This window comes from Sorex araneus, chromosome 10 (genome assembly GCF_027595985.1).
Source record: "Sorex araneus isolate mSorAra2 chromosome 10, mSorAra2.pri, whole genome shotgun sequence".
NCBI classification, from domain to species: domain Eukaryota; kingdom Metazoa; phylum Chordata; class Mammalia; order Eulipotyphla; family Soricidae; genus Sorex; species Sorex araneus.
Genome location: NC_073311.1, coordinates 38001507 through 38027594, shown reverse-complemented (window position 1 = coordinate 38027594; position 26088 = coordinate 38001507). Strand labels below are relative to the sequence as shown.

The window sequence follows — 26088 nt, the reverse complement described above, 5'->3', positions numbered from 1 at the left end:
AAGAAAATACAAATACCAGCCTATCCATCTGTCTGCTGGTTGGTCTTTGGAGAGAGGAAGAGGGTGACAAGGTAAGAGCGAGGGCGCAGTCAAGGCCCACCCTTGGAGCCTGCCATTTTCTGAACTCCAACACGGGGCACGCAGTTCAGCCACGGACAGCACAAGTTTCACTGAGTCACTCAGGAATTGAAGTGATTAACAGTCAAAACCCTGTTAGCAGGAGGTACAAACTTTGATATGGAGCGGTGGTGCACTTTAAAACAAAACAAAAAGTTGCTTTTTCACAGGGGCCACACTCAGTGCGGGGGTGGCAGGCACTGCTGTGATGTATGAGCCAGGTAGTGGGGTGTTGGGGCCTTGTGGCACCAGGGATTAAACTCATGACCTTGTACACATTGGGCATGTGCTTTACCACTGGAACTATATCCTTAGCACCACAAATTTTATTTCAGCCCTAACAATATCTAAAGTGCTACAGTGAACTCTGGCATCCATCACTTCTTGGTACCAAGACCTGTAATTAGAACTCTACTGTAAATAATCTTAGGCATATGTTAGGTTTCTGTGATCCCTGTTTACATGTAAACTAGGTATCACACTATTTGTCTTAATCTTAGTTAAAATTCTGAGCTTTAAATGTGCTTCTGCAAAAGGTTAAATGTAAACTAGGAACCAGTCGTCTGCAGCATCATGAGGAACGTGAAAGGATGTTATTACCAGTCCCATCCCAGACCTTCTGAATCCAGAACTCTGGTGGTGAGGTCCAATGATCTGTATTTTTAAAAAACACTTCTGTGGCCCAGGCCTCTTGCCTTGCCACATAACCAATCCCAGTTTGATCCCCGGTACCATATAGGGTCCCCCCAAAGTCCCTGAGTGATCCCTGAGCAGAGTCTACCTCGGAACCTCCAAGCCTCTGGATATACTGATAACATATTGAGTGGCCACAGACCACTGTCCCTGCTGGGAATGGAAAGATCAGATAAGAGATCCCAGATACCCCTAGCCAATAACCCATGACTTCCTGAGAAGTCACCAATCGGGTGGCAGGATTCCCAGTAAGAAGGAGGAGTGAGAGATGATGCATTATTCACAAGAGTCCTCTGAACCTACGCTGGGTGCCAGGGTAGGGAGTCCTGCAGGGGCCTCCCGTACAGACACGTCCCACGGCTCTCCTTCAGAGCTCTAACGCCAGAACGTAAGCCAAGACTCTCCAAAGTCAGGTGTTTTACCTCCCTGCTGAAAGTGTAATCACTTCAAACGCTGGAGTGGTGTACTTGCAGGCTCTTTCTAGTCTGTGTCCCCTGGCCCGAGTTAAAAATGGCTGATTTAACATTTTGGCTGTGCATAACCGAGCTTTCCATTCTCAGGATGGGAAGAGGGCCAAGGAAGAGAAACCTGATTACTCCAGGGATGTATTATGACACTGCCCCAATCCTCCTAGGAAAGCAGAGAAGCAAGATAGTAATCGAAACCCTCATGAGCCCCACCTCTTCTCCCAGCAGGACCCCCTAAATCCCAGCAAGTGCTGTCCTGGCACAGAGGAGGTACTTGGCAAATATTAACCTTGACAAGCAAAGAATGACACATTCTAGAAAGTGTTTTTTCCAGCATGTGCTTTCTTAGACATGTCCTGACTACATCCATTCTGTGAGCCAACAGTAATTACTGGATATCATCTGTACACCAAGCAGAGAGCTGGATGCCAGGGGTGCAACACCGTGAACAAGATGCAATTCTAGTCTCTTAAGGCCCACTGTCACAAGGGGAGATTGCCAGATGAACAGGCAATTATAATACCCAAGTTGTAAAGCTAGATTCAGCAGGAACAAAAGAATTGCAGCTACTCTGGGGTGGGTGAGACATAATGGGTAATTTCTGTCCCTACTATCTTTCCTGCTTACACTCAGATATTCAGATAGTGCCATCTTGGTCAGTAACAACCTTTGGGTATCAGTGAGGAAATACAGATTTCCACGCTCTAGCAAGCAATGCTATGCAAAATCCCAGGATGCCAATTAGTAGTGAACCTGCACACCCATTCCGATATGCAAGGTAGAGCAACTGAGACTTAAAATTTTTAAGGAGCTTTGATAACAATGATGTTCAGTTTTGGTTTTCCTTAGTGCCCAGATTTCACAGTCAATGAAAAGAATTCAAAGCACTTTAAGGACTGCCCCCTTTCAAGCACAAATAGATTTACGTGTCAGATTCACGAATATCTGACACGCGTCCACCATTTCCGTCTCAGAAAAACATCTGCCTTTAAAGACCACCTTTGGTTAGCCTAATAACACTGTCTTTGAAAAATGTAACATTGCAACAAGCCAAGTACAACTCCCTTTTCAAGGGGCGGGGAGGGGTGGGTGCTCTTATATAAGGAAGCGCATCCCGAAGCTGTTTGGCATTTGAGCCAGTTCCCTTCCGGACACTTACCTGGAACAGCGTGTTTGGCCCTTGCAGCCTGGCAGGGCTGAGAGGAGCAACTGGACTGAGGCTGCTCCAGAAGTGTATGCTGGACAGCAGCGGGCTCGGGGTCAGGAGCAATCCGTTGGGTGTCTGGGGAGGAAGCACAGGGCCGGGCTCTGAGACGCGCATCTCGGGACACAGCCGCCATCAGCAGTACCGCGAACCCAGAAACCACCTCCCCAGCTCAGGGGGAATCTGAGCGCTCTGCTGCTTCTATAAAACTGCTGTTGGCCTTTCTGCCGTGGAACTGCATTACCAATTTTACAAAGGAGAAAGGTGCAGGCGTATTAGCATCCCTGAACACTGCAAGGGACTAGCAATTTTTGTCCAGGTGCCTTCAACCAATTTGTTCCCATCATACCAGCAAGGGGCTTTTTGCTTTTTTTTTTTTTTTTTTAAATTTTTTAACCTGTATTTACTTTCCTATCGCAGCCTCCTATTATATACATACATGCGCTTTTTTTTAAAGTGAAAGAAAGAGCTTTATTTAGGAAAAGAGGGTGGGGGGGGTAGAGGGATGCAGGGTTGATGGGAAGGAGAGAAAAAGCACAGTGGGTAGCTGACTCCACAATGTGTGGACCACACGCATTTGCGAGGGGCCTCCCACCCTTCCCTTCGCTCTCAACAGCCCTTTAATACTTTAAGATCTGCTGTCAAACTGCTCTGGAGCAGCTCCTTCAAAAGTGCTTAACTAGGTTTTCCAGATTTCAGTCCGGATGTGGGGCTCGGGAGAATTCATCTTCCTGGCCATGGACTAGAGAAAGAAGGAGAAAAAAAAAAAAAACAAAACAAAACCTCCTTTCCTTTCTTGTCAGATTGGGTATAAAGCCAGAACTCGGGGTTTCCTGGGAGAGCACCGTGATCTGCCTCTGCTGGCACACACAGCGGGAGGCCTGGAGCCAGCCAGCCGGAAGGCAGAAGCAGCAGCCGGCCCCCCTGGAAGCCTGCACACCCTACGCCACCACCACTGATTCTGGTCCAAGCCAAACACCCCACCCCCACTCCGCACCCTCGGGGCTGTGAGGAAGCCCTTAGGGGCTCTGTCAGCGGAACCACAGCTAAGGTTGCCCATATGTTTACATCGAGCTGGATGCTGAAAATGGTATCCTGCCCCCCACCCCCACAGGCCCCAGAACTGGCACCAGCTGCTTCATGGATCATCGAGGACATTTGGCTTGAACCTGAGTTGAAAGGTTTGCGTTGGTCCGTGGAATGGAGACAAACGCCCAAGTGTTCTCACACTAGGAGCTGCTGAAAGGTAAACGAATTGATAGCAAGTTATTTGAATCTCTAGTTCTTTGGTTTCCCAGCACTGCCTACATATTACATGACCTAGAGGGTGACTGGGATAAATACACATTGGAAGTAGGCTATCCATTTGTTCTAATCTGAAGCTCTGGAACAAATGGAACAAATGCCCATCTGGCCTGTGGTGCAGACTCAACACCCCTCCCCCGCCCCCAGCCTCTGAGACTCCACTGCTTCCAAATGAGGCAAGCCCGAGAAGGCAGCCTGGTCACTCTGCCTCAGTTTATAGATCTGTCAAACGGGGCATGAAAGTGGTTTTATCACACAATCATTAGAAAAATGAGATCCGTGAAAAGCTCTGACCATGTAGCAAATACTTGATGGAGTTTAAACACTGATCCCGACAAAGCAGGCAATAAAAGGCCACCTGACATAGTAATGGATTTCATCTAGTTGTGGGTTGAAAGTCTCCAGTGAATACAGAAAACGTTTGGAAGCAGACAGGCCAATCCAAGTCAGGAGGGACTTTATGGTTCCTTTCAGTTCTGTTAGCTCCATTCTACAAGCCTAAGGGACTGAGGGCTTGATAATTGTATGTGATCCTGCCAGGTTCCAAGTGTAGTATGCCGTGTCAAGAGCTAACACCCTATATTAACACCTAATATACCCCACGTGCCCGGAGCAATAGCCCAGCCAGTTGGGCGTTTGCCTTGCATGCAGCCAACCTGGGTTCAATTTCTCTGCCCCTCTCGGAGAGCCCGGCAAGCTACCGAGAGTATCTCACCCACATGGCAGAGCCTGGCAAGCTACCTGTGGCATATTCGATATGCCAAAAACTAACAACAAATCTCACAATGGAGATGTTACTGGTGCCCGCTCAAGCAAATTGATGAGCAATGGGATGACAGTGATAACAGTGATACCCCATGTGCCCAGAGCCATTCTGTTTATCCACCAATGGTCTCTAATGAGAGTAGGAGTCTTCTAAACCAGAGTTTCTACAACTCTGGATAGAGACTCCATATGGGATTACAGAACTATGGGGGTCTCTTCAAAATAAACGTATGATGTATCATCAGTTTATGTTTGCTTTTGTATACCTCTGTCTCTGTGGTCACAGAAACATTTCTCAGATGAGGGCTGGAGAGATGGAAAAGGGTTAAGGCACTTGCCTTGCTTGTGGTCACAATCCCAATTTGGTCCCCAGCACTGCACATGGTGTCCCGAGCACTACCAGGAGTTATTCCCAAGTGCAGAGTCAACGAGCTAGCCCTGAGCATCACTGCGTGTAGCCCCAAAACAAATCTCGGTGAAAAGGGGTTACAAATGAAAAAAGTTTAAAGAGGTTTGTTCTAAACCGTAAAACACAGCTCTCTTTCTCAGTTAAGCTCATATATACACACATATATATATATATATGTGTATATATATATATATGTACATATGTATCTGTGTTCCTCTTTATACTTATTTATAACCCAGGAACCAAATCCAATGCTATTTTTAGGGTTTTTGTTATGCTGTCATTGTTATTAAATGGAAATACAAAATATACATACGTATGTATATCTTTGTAGCCTAAGACCATGGTGAACTGTTAGTCCTAGAAAACTGCATTTTTAGTTCTTCCTTTCCAAACAATACAACTTTTATTTCCTTTTCTAGACTTACTGCGCTGACTAAAAATTCCACTGCATTAACTAAGCATGATGACAAGACATCCTCGTCTTGTCCTGTCTTAGGAGAAAGGATCTGTTTTCATCATTGAGCATAATGTTACCTAAAAATTGCCAGTAGTTGCTTTTCATTAAGACAGACTTCTTCAGAAAAGAATGAGTTTCAGTTCTTTATCACTGTTTTTTTTTTTGAGAACTTTTAATCATGAATAGGTGTTGAACTGTTTTTTTTTCTACATTAGTTTATATGCTTCTGTGTTATTTTAAATTAAATTTGTTTGCTTGGTGGATTACATTGGTTTCTTTTTTAATACTAAAACAGTCTTCTTGGATAACCATGAATTCATTATTGTTAAATATAGTTAATAGTGCTAATATTTTGTTAAGGATGTTTTAGTTGCTAAAAGATGCTAGTCTGAGTTTTCTTCGTTTGGTTCTGACACTGGAATAATACTAGCTTTATAAATTGAGTTGAAAAGTCTTCTCTTTCTTGCAAAGGTTAATTTCATCTACCTGACTAGACTGGTACCCAGGAATTCAGTCAAGTGTGATTCTATATGTTTCTGTGAAATATATTTTTTTAAATAGGGGTCACCTCCAGCAGTGCTTGGTGTGTGTGTGTGTGGGGGGGGGGGGTGCTGGATGTCACTTCTGACAATGCTTGGTCTGGTGGTCCGGGTCTGGTGCTATAGTGTGTGGGGACACCAGTTACACCAGAAGTGCCAGAGAACCCTGTGGGGCCAGGGATCAAGCTCTGGGCCTCTCACATGCTAGGCATTAGACGTTGGGTTTACATAGTCTGAAGTATACCCACGTCTGGCTTTGCGGTGTTTGCCCATGGGTGTCTAAGGGATTCCGGGCAGACACGAGGCACAGTAGCCTTCTGTGGGCCCTGCTGGCTGTGTCTGGAATGTCTCCTCTAATATATGCAAATAAATATTATGAAATGACTTCATCTGCTTCCCTCTCCTGATCCCTGTTTTCCCTGAAGGTTCCGTAGCCTTAAAGCAGTTTGGTGGTTTTCTGATGGGAAGTTTCTCTCCAGCCCGTCCATGCTGCGCTGTGTGGGACACTGGGCACTTTCAGAGCCTGATGCTCGCAGTCCTAGATGCTCGGTCAGGCCCGGGCGGGCTGAGCTGCAAGCCAAATGCTGCTTCCTCCTCCTTATTACAGAATGTCACACTGACTAAATAACACATGAATGTCACAGGGCACCTGGGGCTTCTGATCACACCGGCTGCCAGGCAAGGGCAGACCCAAGGTCCCCTGGGCGTGGGTATTACCCAGACGGAAGACTATCCTCCCAGGCACTCTGGTGCCCCCACTAACACAGAGCGAGGCTGGACAGCCGAGATGCCCAAACGTGGCCTTGTGTCGTGCCCTCTGACCTCCTCCACCTCTCCCATCATCAACACGCCACCTCCCAGCAAGCCTCTCCCAGTGGCGCTGCCCTGTGATCGGAATCCTCCCAGCACTTTGCAAACACCCTGCCCTTAACACCGGCCTCGTTCAGTGTCACACTGTGCAGATGGGCCTATTTCTAGCACACCCCACCCAGCCCCTCACGGGTCTGTCGAGCTGCTCATTTTTATTGCTCCCGTAGTGCTCCACCTGGGATGCCCCCCCACGTTCACCCTTCATTCCAAAGCCAGCGTTCCTCACAGCTCCTCCGCTTCTGCCCGGGCACGGGTGAGCCCTGCCTCACAGACTGAGTGCAGAACAGGTCTCACAGCTGCAGAGAAAACAAGACTGAACCCCGCGCTCTGACCCACTCGATGAGATGCAAGAGGCCTCCCCCCACTAGCCACTGCCACAGACAGAGGGTCCTACCTCCTCCTTGGAAAGGCCCACTTAGCCCAGGCCCGGAACCTCACAGCCGGCACTGCACACAGAACCCCTCCTGGCGGTGTCTCCCTCCCGGCCACCTCCCGGCGCCTCCACCCTCGCCCGCAGATCCTGTGTCCACGGGGAACCCTGGCACTGTTTGGAGGATGGCATGGGGCAAGAGCTCAACCTCTTTCAACTGCAGTTTCTAGGCTCCCCATACCCGGTCTCTAGTTTCCTTCCATGAGCCCCCTCCCCTGCACGCTGGGTCCTGAGGCCAGCGCCTCCCAGCCCTTCAGCTGGGATTCCAGAACTCCCCGGCCGGCCGGCCCACGAAGCGGGGATGGAATCTGCCCCGCGGGCCGCCTCTTTCATTTTCCTGGCTGCATCCACATCTTTAGCAGGTTCTGCACTCCCAAAGCTCCTCCCCGGCTCTGTCAGGACCCCCCGCCCCCAGCCCCCACCCCAGCAGCTGCTGGCCCCTCACATTTGCACCCTCGTCCCATGAATGAACTCTTCCTCCCAGCACCACAAGCAGCTTCTGACTGCCCGCACCCACCCCCCCTACCCTGGTCTCCTCTGAACCCATGTGGGCTCCATGGGGGCGGCATTTCCTTGAGGCTTAGCTCATGCCTGGCCAGCCCTCTCCGTCTCCAGCCAGTCCCGGGGCTTCCAGAAGCCCCATCAGCTTCTTCCCCCTCCCCAGCTCAGCGAATGCCTCCTTCCGTGGGCTAAATATTTCTGTGCTGCTGCTGGCTACTATAGTAACCGCCTTCCTGACGCTCGGGGACGACGGACGAGCTCATTCATTTGTGTTTGTGTCCTGAGTTCTAGCACCATGTGTGCGAGTCAGGTGCTCAGTTCCTGTTTACTGAACGAAATTCAGGAACCTTCCTGTTTCCATTCGGAAGGTGCTTTTCCGCCCCAGTATGTGACTCCCACCACATGTGGTCACCTCCCCGTAGTCATGGTGAAGTCCTAAAAATAGGCGCTGGTACATGCCCCACGTCCTTTCCCACAAAGAATGCTCAGTAATTGCTGGTCAATTCTGAGGCGGACTTAGGCTTCCCTTGACGCCTATCTCTAGCAGCTGTTACTTGCCTGACAAAACAAGTGGAATTCCTCAGCCGGGTTTTAAGATTGCAGGCAGGTTTCACGCAGCTTGAAGTAACCCGTGGCCCAGAGGCCTTCCTGAGAGCAGGGCCTGTCGTTCGCCTGCTCGGGGGTCCCCGGGGATGGTGGTGGAACAGCAGGTGTTTCACACAATTATCTCCCAAATGAATTCATTAGCAAGTGGCAACCATTTGTTACCTGGCTGGCTAAAAAGGATGTGTGCGAGCTGCTCAACCAGACATTTTTTTTGTGGATCATCAGATCTGGTGTTCTGAGAGGAGAGGCAGTCACCATGGCTTTAAGAAACAGCAGATGAAGAGGACTCAGCATCTCTCAGCTTCCTCCCCCAAGGGAGGCCCACCAACTTTCCAGGACAGTGTCATCTTGGGAATGAAAAAAATACCCCCTCCCTCCCCTCCCCCTCAAAAGGGCCAAAGAGATAGCACAATGGGTAAGGCACTTGCCTTGCCTGTGGCTGCCCTGGGTTCAATCCTTGGCGCTCCATGTGCCCCCTCCCCGCCCATCCCTGCTCCAAGAGATCCCCGAGTACAGTAAGCACGGCTGGGTGTGGCCTCAAAACAAACAAAAAGATCTTCCAACAAAAGTGGACAAAGCATCTCGGAAATCTCCTAACTAGGCCTGATTCAAATAAAAATCAATGACTTTATAGGCTTTGGGAAAATGGAGGGCCGGAGAGATAGCACAGCGGGTAGCTGTCCCTCTCGGAGAGCCCAGCAAGCTACCGAGAGCATCCCGCCCGCACGGCAGAGCCTGGCAAGCTACCCGTGGCATATCCGACATGCCCAAAACAGTTAACAATAACAGATCTCACAATGGAGACGTTACTGGTGCCCGCTCAAACAAATCAATGAACAACAGGACGACAGTGCTACAGTGGAAGAACGGAATTGCCTGAGAAAGCATTGAATGGGCTGGTCCTAAGAGAGGGAGGAATGAAATAGAAATTTCCATGTAGGCCCAGGGTAGGTACAGAGAGGTGGAAGAGGAGAGTAAAGACAGGAAGGCCAGAACTGGGTGGAGGTGGTGGAACCATAAAGTTTCAACAGAGACGAGAGATGGGGAGACGAGGACTCCAGAAGAGGGAGGGAAACGACACACCAGGGTGTGTTCAGCTGGGCCAGCCCAGAGCTGAGCAAAACTAGACATCTGAGCTGGCGCGGCGCGTTCTGCAAACTGCCAGTGACTTCTTCCGGGGCAGACAGCTTCTTGGACATCTGCCCCCGAGGGCAGCGTGGAGGAAGCTGCAGGCCAATGCGAGCGAGGAAGACGTCCAAGCGTGTAATGCAGGAAGATGTCAATCTTTCTGGGGCTGGGGTAGCAGTTTGAGTTGGCAGAGACATACCTGGCAGGGACAAGGGCCTGAGTCTGACTCCCAGTACCACATGGCCCCCAGCACTGCCCTATTAAAAAAAAAAAGTGCCAACTTAAGCTGGAGAGGTAGTATAGCAGGTAAGGCGCTTGTCCTGAGCACTGCTAGGTGCTGTGGTCCAGACGACCCCCCAAATAGGCGAATATTCCTTCCTGTGATCATGGTAAGAGTCAAATGAGATGGAGCAGAGATGGGGTGCAACAGACCCTGACCACTCCCACACCTGACAATTCTGCCCCCAAGCTGTCACAGCCGGCATCGGGGGGCTGCAAGGATGGAGGTGCAACCAGCACTAATCCAAGTCCGAGACAGCCTGGGTGGGGAGGGGGGCTTGCAGGTTCCCGCCCCAGCGCCCGCCTGCATCTGAGTCCTCGGCATGTTCGACCACACTAGGCGACACCACGCCTGGGCCAGGCTCTGACACTCCAGACCCACTGAACACGGTTCAGAGCTCAGGCGACAGTGGGAACGGAAGAGGCCCACAGGAGGGAGAGGGGCAGGTGGCCTGCGGTGCAGACGCCGGGGAGCTGGTTCCAGCTGGCGCCAGCGCGGCTTCCAGGGCGCCCAGCCAGGAGCCAGGAGGGCCGCGCGTCTCGGCTCCTCCGATCTGTTTCTGGAGCGTCTGCCTTTAGAGATAACAGCCTGGCGCTCCCAGCAGCATCTGAGATGACCTCAGTGGGCTGGGCTCCAGCTACAGTGCTCCTGGGGGCCCAGCTGCCTCATCTGCTTCTCTAGTCTCCTCACTCAGGACCTTGTCGTACGTACTTTAAGGGTCTCTGGGGGCTTGTCCCGTCTGCCTATGTCCATCGTCTTTCTTAGGAACAAGGACAGTTTCGGCAGCACTCCAGACAGGCGCCATAGGACAGCAGTGCCAGCCCAGGGCCACCCAGTGCCGAGGACCGAAAGCACGGCCTCATGCATGCTGGGCAATGCTCCGCCCCTGGGACCTCTCCTGGGTCACCATGGGAACGGCAGAACACTGACGATTTTTCATGCTCCTCAGGTCCTACCTCTAACCTTTGCATCTGGGCCCAGCCAGGGCTGAGGAGGTTCCCCTGGGGGTTGCAGCCGTGACTGTAACCTGCTCGTGCCCAGGCCGTCTCCATCCTCTCCTTCCTTCTTCCCTGTTTCTAGCTGACCAGGACGGGGGCAAGTCTTGGAATATGACAGCACGTAAAGAAATAACCCTTAGAATACATTACGTGTACATGGTCGAGGGCGGGGGGAGGGGCGGAGGAATTTTTTATTGTCAGGACACCATGTGACGGCACACTCATTTTACCTCCTCTGAAGCCACCAGTTAAGAACCTCCAGAAGGGGCCACGGGGCCTGTGGTAACAGTTGATCCTGACTGTCACTCACTGTCCTGTCCCAATCCCATTAACCTCAAACGTGCCCATGATAGGGCCAGGAAGAAGGCTCCAAGGGCCGGGCCTGGGCTTTGCATGCAGGAGGCCCCGTTCCCTCCCAGGCACCTCCTGCCCCCCTGAGCACCACCAGGAGTGACCCCTAGACTCAGAGCCAGAGCAGCCTCAGTGGCTGAGCAAACAACCCCTCCCGCCCCATGCATCCACCTGCCCTGAAATGCCAGCTGGAGAAGGACACGCAGCTCCGAGTGCCCTGGAAGGCAAAGGGCCAGACCCCGGGGGGCTTGACTCTGCTCACCCCTGCTCCTGGGTCTCCTCACAGTGGCAACTTCCGGGGTTTGCTGTGGCTCTCACGTCCTCCAGATGACCTTCCCCATATTGGCCTCCATGGACACTATTCTGGGGTGACTTGAGGACCTCAAGCAGTGCTCAGGGGTCCCGGAGGCCACCCCCAGTGAAGCTGACCAACAGGGCCAGAGGGTTCACCGAGGTGATGCTACTTAGGCCTGCTCCGACCCCAGGTCTATGTCCAGCGCCTGGGCAGTGCCAGGGATGGGACTCGGCATGTGCATCCCGTCCCCAAGCCCCAGCCCCAGCCTAGCACCCATCCTCAAATCAGCACACGAGAGGCGGACTAGCTGTCAAGTGCCCACGGGGTGGACCATCAGGAAGCCCAGCTGCCTTTGAGAACGTCACCTGCCTGCTCAGCCGCCCTGGCGACATTCCTGCACTCGTCACAGCAGGGGCCAGTGGCACCCGTCCTGTTCTCAGGGTCCAAGTGTTTTTCCCCGTGGATCCCAGGGGTTTGAGGTGACTGCCCTTCACACACACACACACACACACACACACACACACACACACACACACACACACACACACACACACACACGGGGGCTTCCAGGCACAGGTCTGTAGTGACTTCCTTCCCTTTTTTTTTTTTTTTTTAGGCACCATAAACGTTTCTTGCAAAACCACTGTAACAGCCAGCTCCAGCCTGTCAGCTCCCCGGCGCCATGCCCCAGTGTCCCCCCACCTCTGTTCCTACCCCCTTCCCCAGGCCCCCTGCAGCTAAACATCCTTCCCATTAAAGACAAGTTCTCAGTCTCTGCTGCCCTTGAGTATTGGTTGTTTCTCTGCCATGTTCCTTTTCTAGGCTGCATGGTTTGATGGTTTGAGGACCAAACCCGGTGGTGCCCAGGGGCTAGTCCCGTCTGTGCTGGGTGCTCCTGCCGGAGTGATGAGCCTGGGTCTCCCCGAGCAAAGCAAGCGCTCCAGCCCTTGAAGACATCAATCTGCCTCTCCCCTGCTTTCTAATCTCTGTGTCTGGGAGCCCACTCAGCAGTGCTCAGGACTTACTCCTGACTGCACTCAGGGTTCAGAGAACCATGTGGGGTGGCAGGGATCAGGTGGAGTTGGTCGCATGCAAAATAAGTGCCTGACCCCATGTCCCTAGCACAGTGCCCCCTCCCCATTTATTGTGGTAACAGTCCCCCTCTGTGTTGCCGGGTAAGGAACGCGCGGTGCCAGATGCTGAACCCAGGCTCTCACACATCCCACCCCGAGGGTCTTAACTTCGGAAAGACAGAAGCTCCCCAAGTGGCTCCTCCTTCCCATGTGCCACCTTGCCTGGGCGCGGCCAGGTGCCAGGGAGGACTCTTACCTGGGCAGTGAAGAAGGCTGGGGTGAGGGAGCCGGAGGGCAGGGCTGGGCTGTTGAGGGCGATGGAGCCAATGTCGGTGCCCGAAAGCACCAGCGGGGGCGCCGAGATTTCCAAGCCCTTGGGTTTTTTGGCCTTGGGAGGCAGAGATGGAGACCTGGTCTTGGAGCCCGCAGAGAGGTTCAAGGGCTCTAGGGAATCCGAGTCCTGGCAGGCGGCCTCCAGGAAGAGGCTCCGGTGTTCGGGCGGGAGGGGCGAGTGGGGGGACAGGGACGGGGAGCGGGAGGATGCGGGCGAGGTGGAGGACGAGATGCTGGCGGCGTTTGGCAACATGAGCGAGGAGATCTTGGCCGAGACGGACGAGGCCAGGAAGGCCTCCGAGGTGGAGGGCAGGGACACCACGGGCCTGCTGGTGTGCTTGTCGGTTTTATTGGTCACAAACCGAATGACAGTCCTGACTTCCTCCACGGGCGGCCCGTCCTCGGGCTGCTCCTCCAGCTTCTCCGTCTTGATGGCCTTGAAGGGCTCGGGCGGGTTCTGCAGGGAGTTGATGGTGAAGGACGAGTAGAGGCCCGAGTGGATGTACTCGTTGCGGCTGGCGCTCTTGAGGGCCGACAAGCTGTGCCTGTGCGCGTCGCGGGCCTCGGGGGACACCTTGCAGTCGCTGTCCTGCAGCAAGAGACCCTCGCGGCTGAGCTCCACCGAGTGGGGGTCCATTTTCAGGATCTCGGGGAAGGAGACGAATTTGTACACGAACTTCTGCCCAATCACCTTCTTGATGATGTTCTGAGAAAACAAAAGGGGGTGGAAAGAGAGGGGGAGGAAAAGGTAAGTGCACCACATCTGATGGACATGTGTCGGCTCAGAGCCAGGGGTCAGAGGACACGCACCAGAGGCAGGAGAATCAGAATGGCACTCCACAGTGTCATCTTTGGCAGAGTGGGTGCCTTTCTCCGTTTCTCCATCTGCAAAGTGAGGCTTTTCAGACCTAATAATATCCAGACGGTTGTCAGAAAGTGCTCACCCCATTGCAGGCATTGTCCGTGCACTGCTGCCTGTCAGCTTCATAGCAATCCTAAGAGGAAGTAGCATTGCTCCCAGGTGAAAACGTAGGGAGACACGCTTAGAGCACTTAGCCCAGGTGGCCACTTGGCAGGTGAGCGGTGGCAGCCTCAATCCCTTAATCGGGATATGACAGGGCCTTACCTGCCTCGGGGACCTGCCTCGGTCAGTGAAATGGGAGTGTACTCTGGGAAGCTGAGAAGCACGACACAAACTCTAAGTGACTACCACCGAGGGCCACAGTGTCTTGTTCAGTCATATTGCCATGTCTCCACCTTTTAGATTTTTTGCCAAAAAAAACCTCTGGAGGGAAAAAAACAAAAACAAAAACTGCTTGGTGGCATCCAGACACTAGGGTTCTGCTTCTGGCCTCCCGGCAATAGGATGAGATGGAAAGGAAACATTATTGCAGCAAGTTGTCACACCTCTTTGGGAGAAAGGGCTTTATGTTATACGGCAGCCTGCACCATCCTTGAGGTTCCTTCCATGGATCGATGTGATGCTATCAAATGCTTGTGAGGATTATGGAGAGACCAAAAACGGTCTCTTTCAAGCAGTTAGCACCATCCTGAGAGAGAAAGACCAGTCTGGCTCACTAGGAACTACTGCACCTAAATCTTGCCCGTCCCCAAGTCATCTGGGGGGAGAAGGGCTTCAGAAGAGGCTGCCAGTGAGCGCCTACTCTGACCTGGAGGTTGTGTCAGATCCTTGCTGTGGGATGCCAGGCATCAACCTGCCTTGGGGCATAAGCGATCTCCAGGAAGAGCTACAGTCTGCCACCAAGGACCGTCAAGATGAAATTCTAAAGCCTAAGTTTTTGTCCTCACAGACGTTGCAAGAGAGAATGAAGGTATATGAAACATGTCTTCTCTGAGCTCTCACCGACATTCCCCATTGGTTTCAGACACGCCATCATGCTTGGCTCTCTACCTATGGCAGGACGGTGGCCAAGATAAGGCGGGTTTCCATCCATCTCAACACTGTCACCAGTGGGCCTTCCACATGTGGCAAGAACCTTCAAGACCCACGCTGTTAGCAACCCTCAGACACAAGAGCTGGAATTTCGCTAAAAGGTGGTGCTCCTCATGTGATCAGTTTGGCTGAGAGTCGAGTTTGCCTTCCCTCTCTTGCTTCATGGCTGTAGCCTGTGGACATGTCCTTTCCCTCCTTCCCCAGATCACTGTCCCACAGATGGATTTACTTAGGCATCAGGAGGGAATAGCACGTTTACCACATTGTGGAGATTATCAAGGGGAGGGAGTCCTTAGGGGAGGCATCTAGGGGAGGGACCCACCAGGTCCCCGCTGAGCAAAGGAAATCCCAGCCCCACTAACCATGGCCGACAGCGCTCTGCAGTGGCCCAGGGCACGCTCCCAACCTGGCATCCTCGGTGCAACTGTACCCACTGCTCCTCCACCCGCCTCGTTCTCACACTGAACAACAGCAAAGCAGCAACCACTTGCAAAGCATCAGGACATGCCAGGAAGCTCAGCCTGGGCCCCACCGGTTGCATCTCTGCCAAGAACCACCCCGCTGTGGGGTGAAGGGCACCCTGGGATGGAATCCTGGCCAGAAAGGGTGTCTGTCCCGGGACAGCCCAGACCTAGAGCTGGGTCCTAGACAAAGCAATTTGCTTGGCTGGGGTGGGAGGTGGGGGTGGGAGGGTGGGGGGATCTTCTGCTGAATTCCAAAGGTATTTTAATTTTTTCACTCACAGTACTTTCATTGCTAGGGAACACTTTACTTGGCCCTCAGTTTGAACACTCAAGCCATGTGAATTATTAACACCTAAATAATGACACAGAGGGAAAAAAAGAGAAAACAAGAAACTGTGTGGTCTGACTCACTGCTGGCAGGTTAAGAAAATGAAGGAGGAAAAAAATAAAAGCGATCTTTTGTGCTGTGATGTGTATCCAGAACATAATGGCTGGGCAGGGATTCCTCGTAGAAGCAACCCAAGAATGATCCGGGGCCGAGATAAAAATTAAAATGCCAGGGGCTGGAGCAACAGTATAGCAGATAGGGCATTTGCCTTGCAGGCAGCCAACCGGGTTCAATCCCTGGCATCCCATACAGTCTCCTGAGCACCGCCAAGAATAATTCCTGAATGCAGGGCGAGGAGTAACCCCTGTGCATCGTTGGGTGTGAGGCCCTCCCCCGCCCCGGCAAAAAAAAACCCAAAAATAAACAAATTGGTGATGACTAATTTAAAAAAAGGTCTTTCATCCTCAAAAAAAAAAAAAAAGCTGGAACTCAAGCGGGGATGGTGGCTCATGGTCAGAACTATGGGAAAGGTCGGGGCAGCCTGGACACCCCCTCAAAAGAGACACTGGGGAGTGGGGAGATGGTACAGGGAGGGGTGTGGCATACAGGTCAATCCCTGGTGCCACCTGCCCTCTCCCAGCATCGACTGCAGCTTCGGACACCCTCAGGCACTGGTGGGGGTAGTAGTCCTGGTTGTCCCCTGGAACTGTGGGACCAGCCGGCTGAGAATCACCAGAAAGGTGTCCAGGTGCCCTAAGCAACCCCCCACCGCCCCAAACAAGTTGGAAGCTGAAGACAACTGTGCATAGGTAGCTGAGCCCTGACGTCTCCAAAGCATGGGAAACAACACGCATGCTCACAGACAAGTGAAGCTGAGCGGAGTCCTGCCCTAGAACAGTACCCATGGCCGGAGGAGCCACGTGCCACGGAGACACAGCACACAGCCAGCCATGCACCTGGGGCCTTGAGCTCCTGATTGTATGAGAAACATCCAGAATATTCTAGAGAAACAACAGATTAGGCATTTCCTGGGGGTTCGAAAATTGCGGGGAGATAGTTCAAAGGCAAGGGATTTGGGGATGGAAAAAGAGAAACAGTGAAAATATTTCTAAGAAAGCCTTAAAGCCGGGGAGCCGCACCCCTTATATGGGTGCCATCCACGGGGTGCAAATTACGCGTCCCCTGAACAGCTGCAAGAGAGATCACGGGCAACAGTCTCCCATCCCCACCCCCGCAGCCCTGAGACAGAAACAGCCGCCCCGAACCGTGAGAGCTGAGGGTACGCAACAGCAGATGTGACCCCGGGGAAGAGCTGGCCGCGAGCAGCCTGGACACTGGCCATGGCGGTGCTAGTCTCGGCCAAGGCCCTGACACCGCGCCCAAACAGCGGGGGAGCGGGGAGCCAGCGCGCCGCCGCGCCTCGGATGCCAGAACTGAGTCATCGCATCATGGGAGTATGTTGCTCTGCTTAGTTCTGTGCTTGGCTGGAGGCACAAGGATGCCCCAGTGTTGGCTATTGCCCAGGCAGGTTCCCAGGGGGGTCTGGGCGCCGCAGCCGTGATTCCTGGCCACGGGGGCTGCCATTCAGGGCAGGGACCTAGGGTGCAGACGCCCAGCACTACCGGGATCCTGGTCCATCCCAGCCGTGCGCAGGGGCCATGTGGTCAGGCCAGGAATGGGCCCGGGGTGGCACATACAGTGCACTCACCGGACTCTCGGTCTATCCCTGGGCCCTTTGGCCAATCTTGACCCTTTCCCCCTACGCTGAGGCCCCTGGGGGCCTCTGATCCACTCTGTTTTACAAGTCTGACTTTTGATAGGTTCTGCGTAACAGAGGAGATGACTCAGAACCTATCTTCTCTAACTAGTTTCAGGGAAGGCTTCCCCGGGCCCGTCTAGAACCAAGAAATGGGGAAAACCTGACAGGTTCTGATAGCGACACCGGGCAGGTCCCTGGCTGGACTTTCACTGGCCCAACGCCTGCTCAACTCGACTGAACTGTCCTAAGAGCCAGGCCCTGGCTCTTAGGGGAAACTGCGCCATTGCCGAGGCACTGCGCTCAGCTGGACACACAACACCCGCGCGAGCAGAGCCGTCTGGGCACCCAGAGAGCCTCCGACTTACTCACTTGGTTTTATGTTCTTTTTTCAAGATTTTTTTTTTATAGAATCACTGTGAGATACACCATATCAAAGCTGTTCATGATTAGGTTTCAGTCATACAGTGTTCCAACACCCATCCCTCCGCCAGTGTACATTTCCCAGCACCCGTGTGTTTTTTGATGGGATCTATGGAAAAGATATTGGATGGATTGTCTGGACTCCTGTTAGAGTGCTCTTAGATAATTGAATTCTTCAAAAGTTGCGGGAAATCAAGGGTTTTTTCTAATGGGATTAAATGAATTAGACATGTTTAACTGTACACTGGACTCCCAGTACAGTGCTCTTATTAATGGGAAGTCAACGTTTTCAACATGGGATTGAATGGGTTAAATATGATGTTAAATTGTACACTTTCTCTACAGATTTTAGATTCTTTGACTAGGACCCACAACAAATGGGTGTGTTGTATCTCACTGTGAGTAAAGTGAAATGTTTTTCTCTTCTTTGTACCTTTGGTATGTTTTTGATGCTTCGTGGCACTATGTTGGTTTGCATAAATCCAGACAAAAGTCTTTTCTCTCTGTAATAGGGTCTACCCCTCATGCAGACAGGAAAATCAATTATGGGACCCCAAAGCCCTCTTTCAGGGAAAGAGTCAAGGGATTGGTCTAAATGACAGGAGCAGGTATTTAACAGGTACTGTTTCAAGTACCCTACAGACCTCAGGGAGACCCTAGAGGCCAGTTGGCTTAAGGAAAGAATGGAAATCATCACTGCTATGGAAAATGAGAAATCTGGGAATCTGTGTGACTGACACAATCTGGGCCTACTCAGCATCAAGAAAAACCCTGGAAACCAGGATCTCTCTCAGCCCTGAAAAAGGGAGGGGATGGACTCCTTTCTGCCAGGATGCATCTACGGAAAAGGCCACCTCCAGTTCAACCTGAAAGCTCGAGACCATCCAGTTCATCGTGGGACATTTATGGCCAGGCCTGGGTAACTCTCACGTGCCACATAAGATTAATGCCGTTATTGGTGTGCCTCCTGTCTTTAGCCTAACCCCCAGGACTTCTCAGTAAATAATGGGGTACCCCAAAATGGAGAGTTCTCCAATCTTGCTGTGTTTATGCAAAAGAACAAGTCAGATTTGTTAAGCCATCAGGCAAATTTTAAAATGAAGGTGGAGAGAAAACCATGTTTCTGTAACTTGCCTTTTAAAGAATCAGATTCAAATTCTACAGAGTGATCTAGTAAATGTATTCTAATCTTGATCTAAAAGGTATTCCTTCTGGGTAATTCAGGTAAAATGTGTTTTGCTGACTGTAAAGTAAGCAGCCTAGTCGTTGGGATTCAATGTTGAACTTGCTATCACTAGTCTGAAAGCCATCTTTCATGGGAAGGAACTCAGTACTGTGCTTTCTGTTTCATTAATGAACCTAGTGGAAATTCTGGGCTTCCTTTCCTAACACTTATTCAGCATCAAGGAATTCACCAAGGAAAGGATTGGCAGCTTGACATGCAAATGATCAAACACTCATTCAAGGTATAAATATCTATTGGTTACAATTGACAGCTTCAGTGGATGGGTAGCTTTTCCAACCTGAGAAGTGGCTTGGTGCTTCTAGGCCACTAGAAAAATCTGGACATAGGAAGTCATTTTCTATCAACCAATGGGTGGAGCAGTTATTCTTTTCCATTGTTTTTATGACAGAAATGGGTATGGCATTATGTTGCTTTGGTTTCTGTTGCTTTAACTCTTAATGTTTCCTAAGACAGCAAACTATTTTGTTCTTACTAGGTCAGAAAGGACCTTCCACATCTCCAGAGTCTAATCATTTCAAAGTGCCATCCCTCAGTCTAATTGATCTGATCTTTTCTTTCAGATAACTTCAGGAACCCACCAGTTCATTGCCTGGGGCCCACTAAAAACTAAGGTAGCTTGAGGTTTCACCCCTTGTGCAGGCAGGGTCTGCGCCCCTCTGTCAGCATGAAGCAGCTTCAGAAGATGGGTCACCGACCATTTTCCCCTTAAAGATCAAGGTGGTGAAATCTCTAGGGGGGAATATGATGTAGGCAGGTAGATAGGGAAAGGCCCTTGGCAATGAAACTCAGATTAATAAAGTCTCTGGGAAGGAGAATCCTGAGACTGACCCACCCTGTGGATACAGAAAACAGACCTGATAAGACCTTCTAAAAAAGACCATCACCACTCCCAACCTCCCTGGTAACCTCCTTAGCAACGGACTTTTACCGGAGAAGAAGCCCCCACGTGGGGGCAGGTTGAAGAGACCCTATAAAAGACACCTTGAACAAAGGAAGTGTGCGCATATGCTGCCTGAGCCCATGTGCTGCTTGTGCCTTGTGGCCGAGCACATGTGTCGCCCACATCTCCCCCCTTGAGATGTGTACTTTCATGCTTTCGTGTTTGTGTCATAAGGGATACCGGACAATGCCTCCCCTGACCACATTTAATTTAAAACAAAACAGGGGGAGATGTAGGGAGCCATTTTACAAGCCCGGCTCTTATCCTAGTCAAGTGGAGGCTTACTTGGGATTTCTGTAACAAGGTCACCACTGCTGACCTTACTGATCTTATCAGTTCGCCATTCCTCACTAGCCAACGCCCATGCCTGATCTGCCCAACGCCCATGCCTGATCTGCATTGTTCCTATGGGGGTCCAAGCATGCATACCGCCCCCTCCCACCAAGAGGTATAAGTATTGTAACTGCTGTGAATAAACTCTCTCTCCTCCTCCTCCTTCTGGCTCTGCGTCTGTTCATTCGGTTACGTCCCCTCCTTAGCCCCACGAAGGGTCCTCCCTGCGGGACAGGATGGGACCCCACACCCTCCCATCACCCTCCACTCTCCCTCCAGCCTGTCTCTATGAACACGGGAAAAGTCTCCCATCCCTAAGCCCTGTCCCTGTCCCTGTTCCTGTCCTTCTCCGTCCTTATGGCCTTGGAGTCACACCCAGCAGTGCTCAGAGAACGAGGTGGTTCCAGGAATGGAACCTTAGCTCTCTGACCCCAATACATGTATATTTGAAGGTTGCTCTGTCCTCTCTGAGAGGAAAATGCATGAAGCAGGGGAGTGAGAAGAGGTGATGCCGACCATGCCGGCCAAGAACGTGTGATCTTTCAGTCACTGTATGAGCAGCCTGGCCATCTGGAGCTCATGAGTCCTGTGAGGGAGAGAAAGGGATTATGGGCCCACTGAAGAGATGGGCAAATCAAGGACTCCAAGGAAATTACCCACGGGGCCAAGCTAGTCTTGACTGACGCGGCTAACTCTGAGGATCACCCGGTCCTGATGACAGTGGACACTCGAAGTGAGTCAATGAGGGGGGGAGGGGGCACAAGAGCAACGGGGCCTGGCTCTTAGGAAAAGTGGTGAAGATGCCGAGAAAAATAAAAGTCTGGGTTTCGCCCCTTCCTCCCAGACACACAAGTATTTGTTGCTCATTGTTGCCTGGTAACAGGGATAGACGCGAGTGGGTCAGTGTCCGGCTAAGCTAAGGGGCTCTCAGGCGTGGTCTGAGGCACGGTGGCTCCCAGCTGCTCCCCCGCCCACAGGGGACCAGCCTCTGGCTCCGAAATTTCCCATGAAAGACGCAGTCTGTAGTCTTGCAGAGCCGTCGGTAGACGTGAAAGTTGGGGGTCTGTGGGTGTGTTTCTGCCCTGCCCCCAATGCAGAGAAAGTGTGACTGAGGACTCAGTCCTGTGGGGAGAGGGCTCATTATGCCCCCACTGAGCAGTTCTGAGAGAGAACACGGAGTAAGTCTCCCATCTCTACACCCCGCGGCCCTGTGACAGAAACAAGCCCCCGAGAGCGCGCATACACATACACACACACACACACACACACACACACACACACACACACACACACACACACACACACACACACACACACAGACACTACACCCTGCGGCCCTGTGACAGAAACAAGCCCCCGAGCGCGTGCATACACACACACACACACACACACACACACACTGTGTGACCTGACAGTGCACACTAGATGTGACCCCGGGGAAGAGCTGGCCTCGAGCAGCCTGGACACGGGCCGAGGTGGCAACAGTCTCGGCCAAGGCACACACACCGCACCAAACCAGCGCGGTTCGCCATTGCGGTTCCTCTTCCCAGGAGGTGCCAGGAGTCTGAAGCCAGTCGCAGAAATCATCAGCCCTGAGGAAGCCTAGTGGTCTATGGACCGGCCCAGATGGGCTGGGGGCCACCAGGACGCCATGGCAGCACCCCTGGCCACCATGCAGGGCTGATGTATTGGAGGGTCTTGCACAGGCCAGGCCTGTGTGCCAGTCCTTCGGGCCATCCCCGGGCCTCTGCTTTCTTTTTCAAATGACTTCCTGTGAGGGAAAAGAAATGCTCATGCAGCTGAATTTACCCCTTGACTCTGATGCCATCCATCGGGGTGAGAGTAACTCCGTAGTGACTGGACAGATAACTAGCGAGAGAAAACGGTTTCCCTGCGGACCCAGGCACTTCCCTCCGAGAGACAGGCACGTTCCAGGGGCTAGAGCCTGGCAGGGTGGGCACCCATTTGTGTGCATGCACCCTTGGGCTACGGGGCTGGCATTTCTATGATGATTATTAGTAATGCTGGTTTGGGTGGCAGCAACACTCAGGGCGGACCACGCGGTGCTGGGATGAAGCCAGACCGCCCCGGTGAAGAGCTCCCCAGCTCTCTCGCAGCCCCTGACCTTTGATTGTCTTGTTTGTTTTATTTTGGGGCCACACCCAGTGATGCTCAGAGGTTAATCCTGGCTATGGACTCAGGAATCACAAGGAACCTTAAGCAGTGCCAGGGATAGATAGCATACTGGGCGCCCTACCCACTATACTATCTCTCCAGCACCCTGGCCCTGGGCCTGGAAACTGAAAACCCCCAGGCAGATCCTGGCGGTCACAGGCAAAGCATTTCTTTCTTTTTTTTTTTTGCTTTCTTGAGTCACACCTGGCAATGCACAGGGGTTACTCCTGGCTTTGCACTCAGGAACTACTTCTGGCGATGCTCAGGGGACCATATGGGATGCTGGGACTTGAACCTGGGTCGGCCACGTGCAAGGCAAACGCCCTACCCACTGTGCTATCACTCCAGCTCCCACAGGCAAAGCCTTTCAACCCCCACCTCTGGTGGTCTCTGGGGCAGGACCACAAGAGATCCTGAGCACAGACACAGCGTGGCCCCAGAAATTAAAAGGCCATCTCACTTAACCCTTCACTTGTCTGCAAACATCTGCTGTTCTTATGGGATCTGGTCTCGTACTCCCTCTTCCCCCATAACATCCCAGACCGTGCTCAAAGATCTACTCCAACTGGGCAGGGAACGGAGGTGGGTGGGTGGGTGGGTAGGGAGGGTCGTGTTGGTGCTGGGGAACCATGCGGCCAGGAACTGAATCAGGCTGCTGCAGGCACAGCCTGTGCACCAGCCCATTGAGTCATTTCTGCAAACCCTATTTTGACACCAGGTCATGTGACAGGCTTCCCTGTGCCCCATTCTCCCCCGGACCCACCTCGGCATGCCTCCGGCTCCCTGGGCCTCCACGGGAGAGTTTTCAGCAGCTGCCCCCGGCTCTGCAATTTCCCTGTCCTGTCCTCAAGCTGGGAGCTGTGGGCAGCTTGCTAGGAAGCCCGGGAGGCTGTGTGGGCGGTTCTTGCTAATAAACAGCCTTATTGTAAGCCAGGAACAGCAGCGCCGACCCGCAACACGGAGCAACCTTCTGGAACACCTGCTGGAGCCTGCGCTAAGGGCTACCACCGGGCCCCAGGAGTCGAGGGCACTGCCTGAATTCAAATGCCGCCACCTCTCCGTGGGGGCCGGGGCTGTGGGCTCCGTCGCCTCCTCATCTATAAGGTGAGCGCTGCCCTTGACCAAAAAAAAAAAAAAAAAAAAAAGCCACATTCCATCAGCCCCCGTGACCGGCAAATGGGCCAATGGAACCTAGGGAAGCTGAGCATGCTCCCTGCCCATGCACCTGACCCCCCCTCACGCCACCCAGCCCCCGACCCCCGTGCCATGCTTCAGCTACAGTTCTGGGCCACAGGCAGACAGAATCGCATGTGGCTTACACGCCTCCAACACAGGGCCAAGCATGATGCTTTATTAAGGTGGGTCCAGACAAGAAACAGACACAGGCTTTCCACACGTGCTGTGGCCAGCACCCCGAGAGAACCTCACACGTGCCACTTCATTCCAAGGAGGGCAGCGGGGGGCAGTGGATGCAGCGGGCACAGACCCCCAGGGTCCCACTAAACACTGCCTGGAGAGCAGTGTCCACACGGCAGAGCCCCACCGACCGGACAGGAGGGGACAACTGGCTTCCGTGGTGTCTGAGCTCGGGCCCCAGGGAGGGCCATGCCGGCTGCGACCCCCGGGGAGGGGGACAGGCATCGAGAGACCCAAGCACTGGGAACTCCTTGCTCTGGGATAGGCAGGGGGCAAGAGCAGACACCCCGTTCAAAGGAACCACAGGCAGAACGTCATGGGACAGAGGCGGGGGCACCTGGGGGCTGCACAGGCTGTGCGCATACAAGTATGGCCTGGCCTGGCACTGGGATCCTCTTAGAGCGGGCACGGGTCTCGGCTGGCAGAGGGGCCACGTCTAATTTCCTAGCCCGCCAGCATGAGGGAGGCCTCGGGGAGAGCAAACTATGGAACGCCATCAAGCTACTTCAGAACTTCAATTTTCAACCTCTTTCCACGTAGGTACCAGGGGAAAGAGAATTATTTTATGCGCCACTAGGGCAGAAACAAACCACGCTGACAATAATAATTTATATATCAGCCTTTGATAACTGTACCACTGCTTGCCTCGGGCTTACTATGTTCCAGTGACAATGACTTTTCCTTTTATTTAGGGGTCACACTCGGTGATGCTCAGGGGCTACACCTCGCTGTGTACTCTAGGGACCCCCTGGCTGTGTGAAGGGCCACAGGGTGCTGGGATGGAACCCAGGCCGCCTCCCAGCAGCGTCTGTCTCCAGCCCACTGAATTCTCTGAATTCTCTCCCGCTCAGCATTGACTTCTGCAGGGCGGCAGAAAATCTCTGTGCACTGGCACCAGCCCGCGGGCTGGCGGTTGAAACCAACAGAGACCAAGATATTGTTCGCCATTCCCTGTGCCTTTAAAGACACTTAAAATTTTCCACACGAAGTGGTAAATGCAGCAAGCGTAGAATGACATCATAATCTCAGTAACTGTATGCATTCAATAAAAGAAAGGTCTGAGCAGGGCGCCTGCCTGCAGCCATCAACCGGGGTTCTGTGCTCAGCACCACATCTGGTCCCTGAGCACCACCACGAGTGATCCCTGAGCACCACATATGCCCCCCCGCCCCCCCCCCCCGCTGCCCTGGGTCAGGGTCTTTGCCTTGCATGCTGCTGACCCGGTTTGATCCCCTGCACTGTATATGGTCCCCACACATTGCCAGGAGTGACTACTGAGCAGGACTAAGCCCTAAGCACTGTTGGATGTGGACACCAAACCAAAAAAAAAATTTTTTTTTTTTATATATATAGATAAAAACACCGAGAGCATCCCGCCTGCACGGCAGAGCCTGGCAAGTCCCCGTGGCGTATTCGATATGCCAAAAACGGTAACAATGATGGGTCTCGTTCACCTGACCCTGAAAGAGCCTCCAATGTGGCACCGTTGGGAAAGACGAGTAAAGAGAGGCTGCTAAAATCTCAGGGCTAGGACGAATGGAGACGTTAATGGCACCTGCTTCAGCAAATCGATGAACAATGGGATGACAGTGATAGTGATACATAAAAATAAGACTAGGGGGTGGAGAGTGCTAGAGTGATAGAACAGTGGGTAAAGTGCTTGTCTTGAATGCAGCCACCCCGGGTTCAAGCCCCACCACCACGCATGTCCTGAGAGTCTGCCAGGAGTGACCCCTGACCAGAAGGAAGCCCTGAGCATTGCTGGGTGTGGCCCCCCAAAAGCAGCTGGTAAGGTCTGTCCTGAGCCTTGCCTGAGGGAAGCCATCACTCCCCCGGGAGGCGCCCCTTCCCAGCCAGCAGCTGCCACATCCGTCCGTCTGTCCGACTCTGCCAGTTCATCTGTCACCGAGGGGGGAGGGGGCTTCACATTCCCAGGGAGCACAGGGTTAACGGGGTGTGCCCAGGGTGTGCCGCCTGGCGCTGAGAGGAGACTCGGCCCTGCTCAGCTATTCCCAGCCCTGGGGAGGGCGGCCTGGCTTCCGGGCCTGTTCTGTTTAGGTTGGGTTCGGGTGTGGGGACCTTGCAGTGCTGGGGACGGCACACCAAGCCTCCCTCAGCCCTGTACGCCGCGCCCGGCACACCCACGGGCTCTGCCCTAGAAATACTGCTGCTCCTGCCCGCCCCACGCGGGGCTGCCTGCTTCCACGGGGCCGGGACAGCCCCAGAGCC

At 52.8% G+C, this 26088-nt stretch overlaps 1 protein-coding gene across 1 annotated transcript in view; it reads right to left on the bottom strand.

Annotated features, from left to right (window-relative positions):
• Positions 1-26088, bottom strand: part of ELK3 (ETS transcription factor ELK3) — a 76406-nt gene that overhangs the window by 5874 nt on the left and 44444 nt on the right. Inside the window, exons 3-4 of the mRNA XM_055118635.1 lie at positions 12748-13530; positions 2437-2559 (exon numbers count right to left, since the gene is read on the bottom strand). Of these exons, the coding sequence (XP_054974610.1) occupies positions 2437-2559; positions 12748-13530 (906 nt within the window). The remainder of the gene's footprint in view (positions 1-2436; positions 2560-12747; positions 13531-26088) is intronic.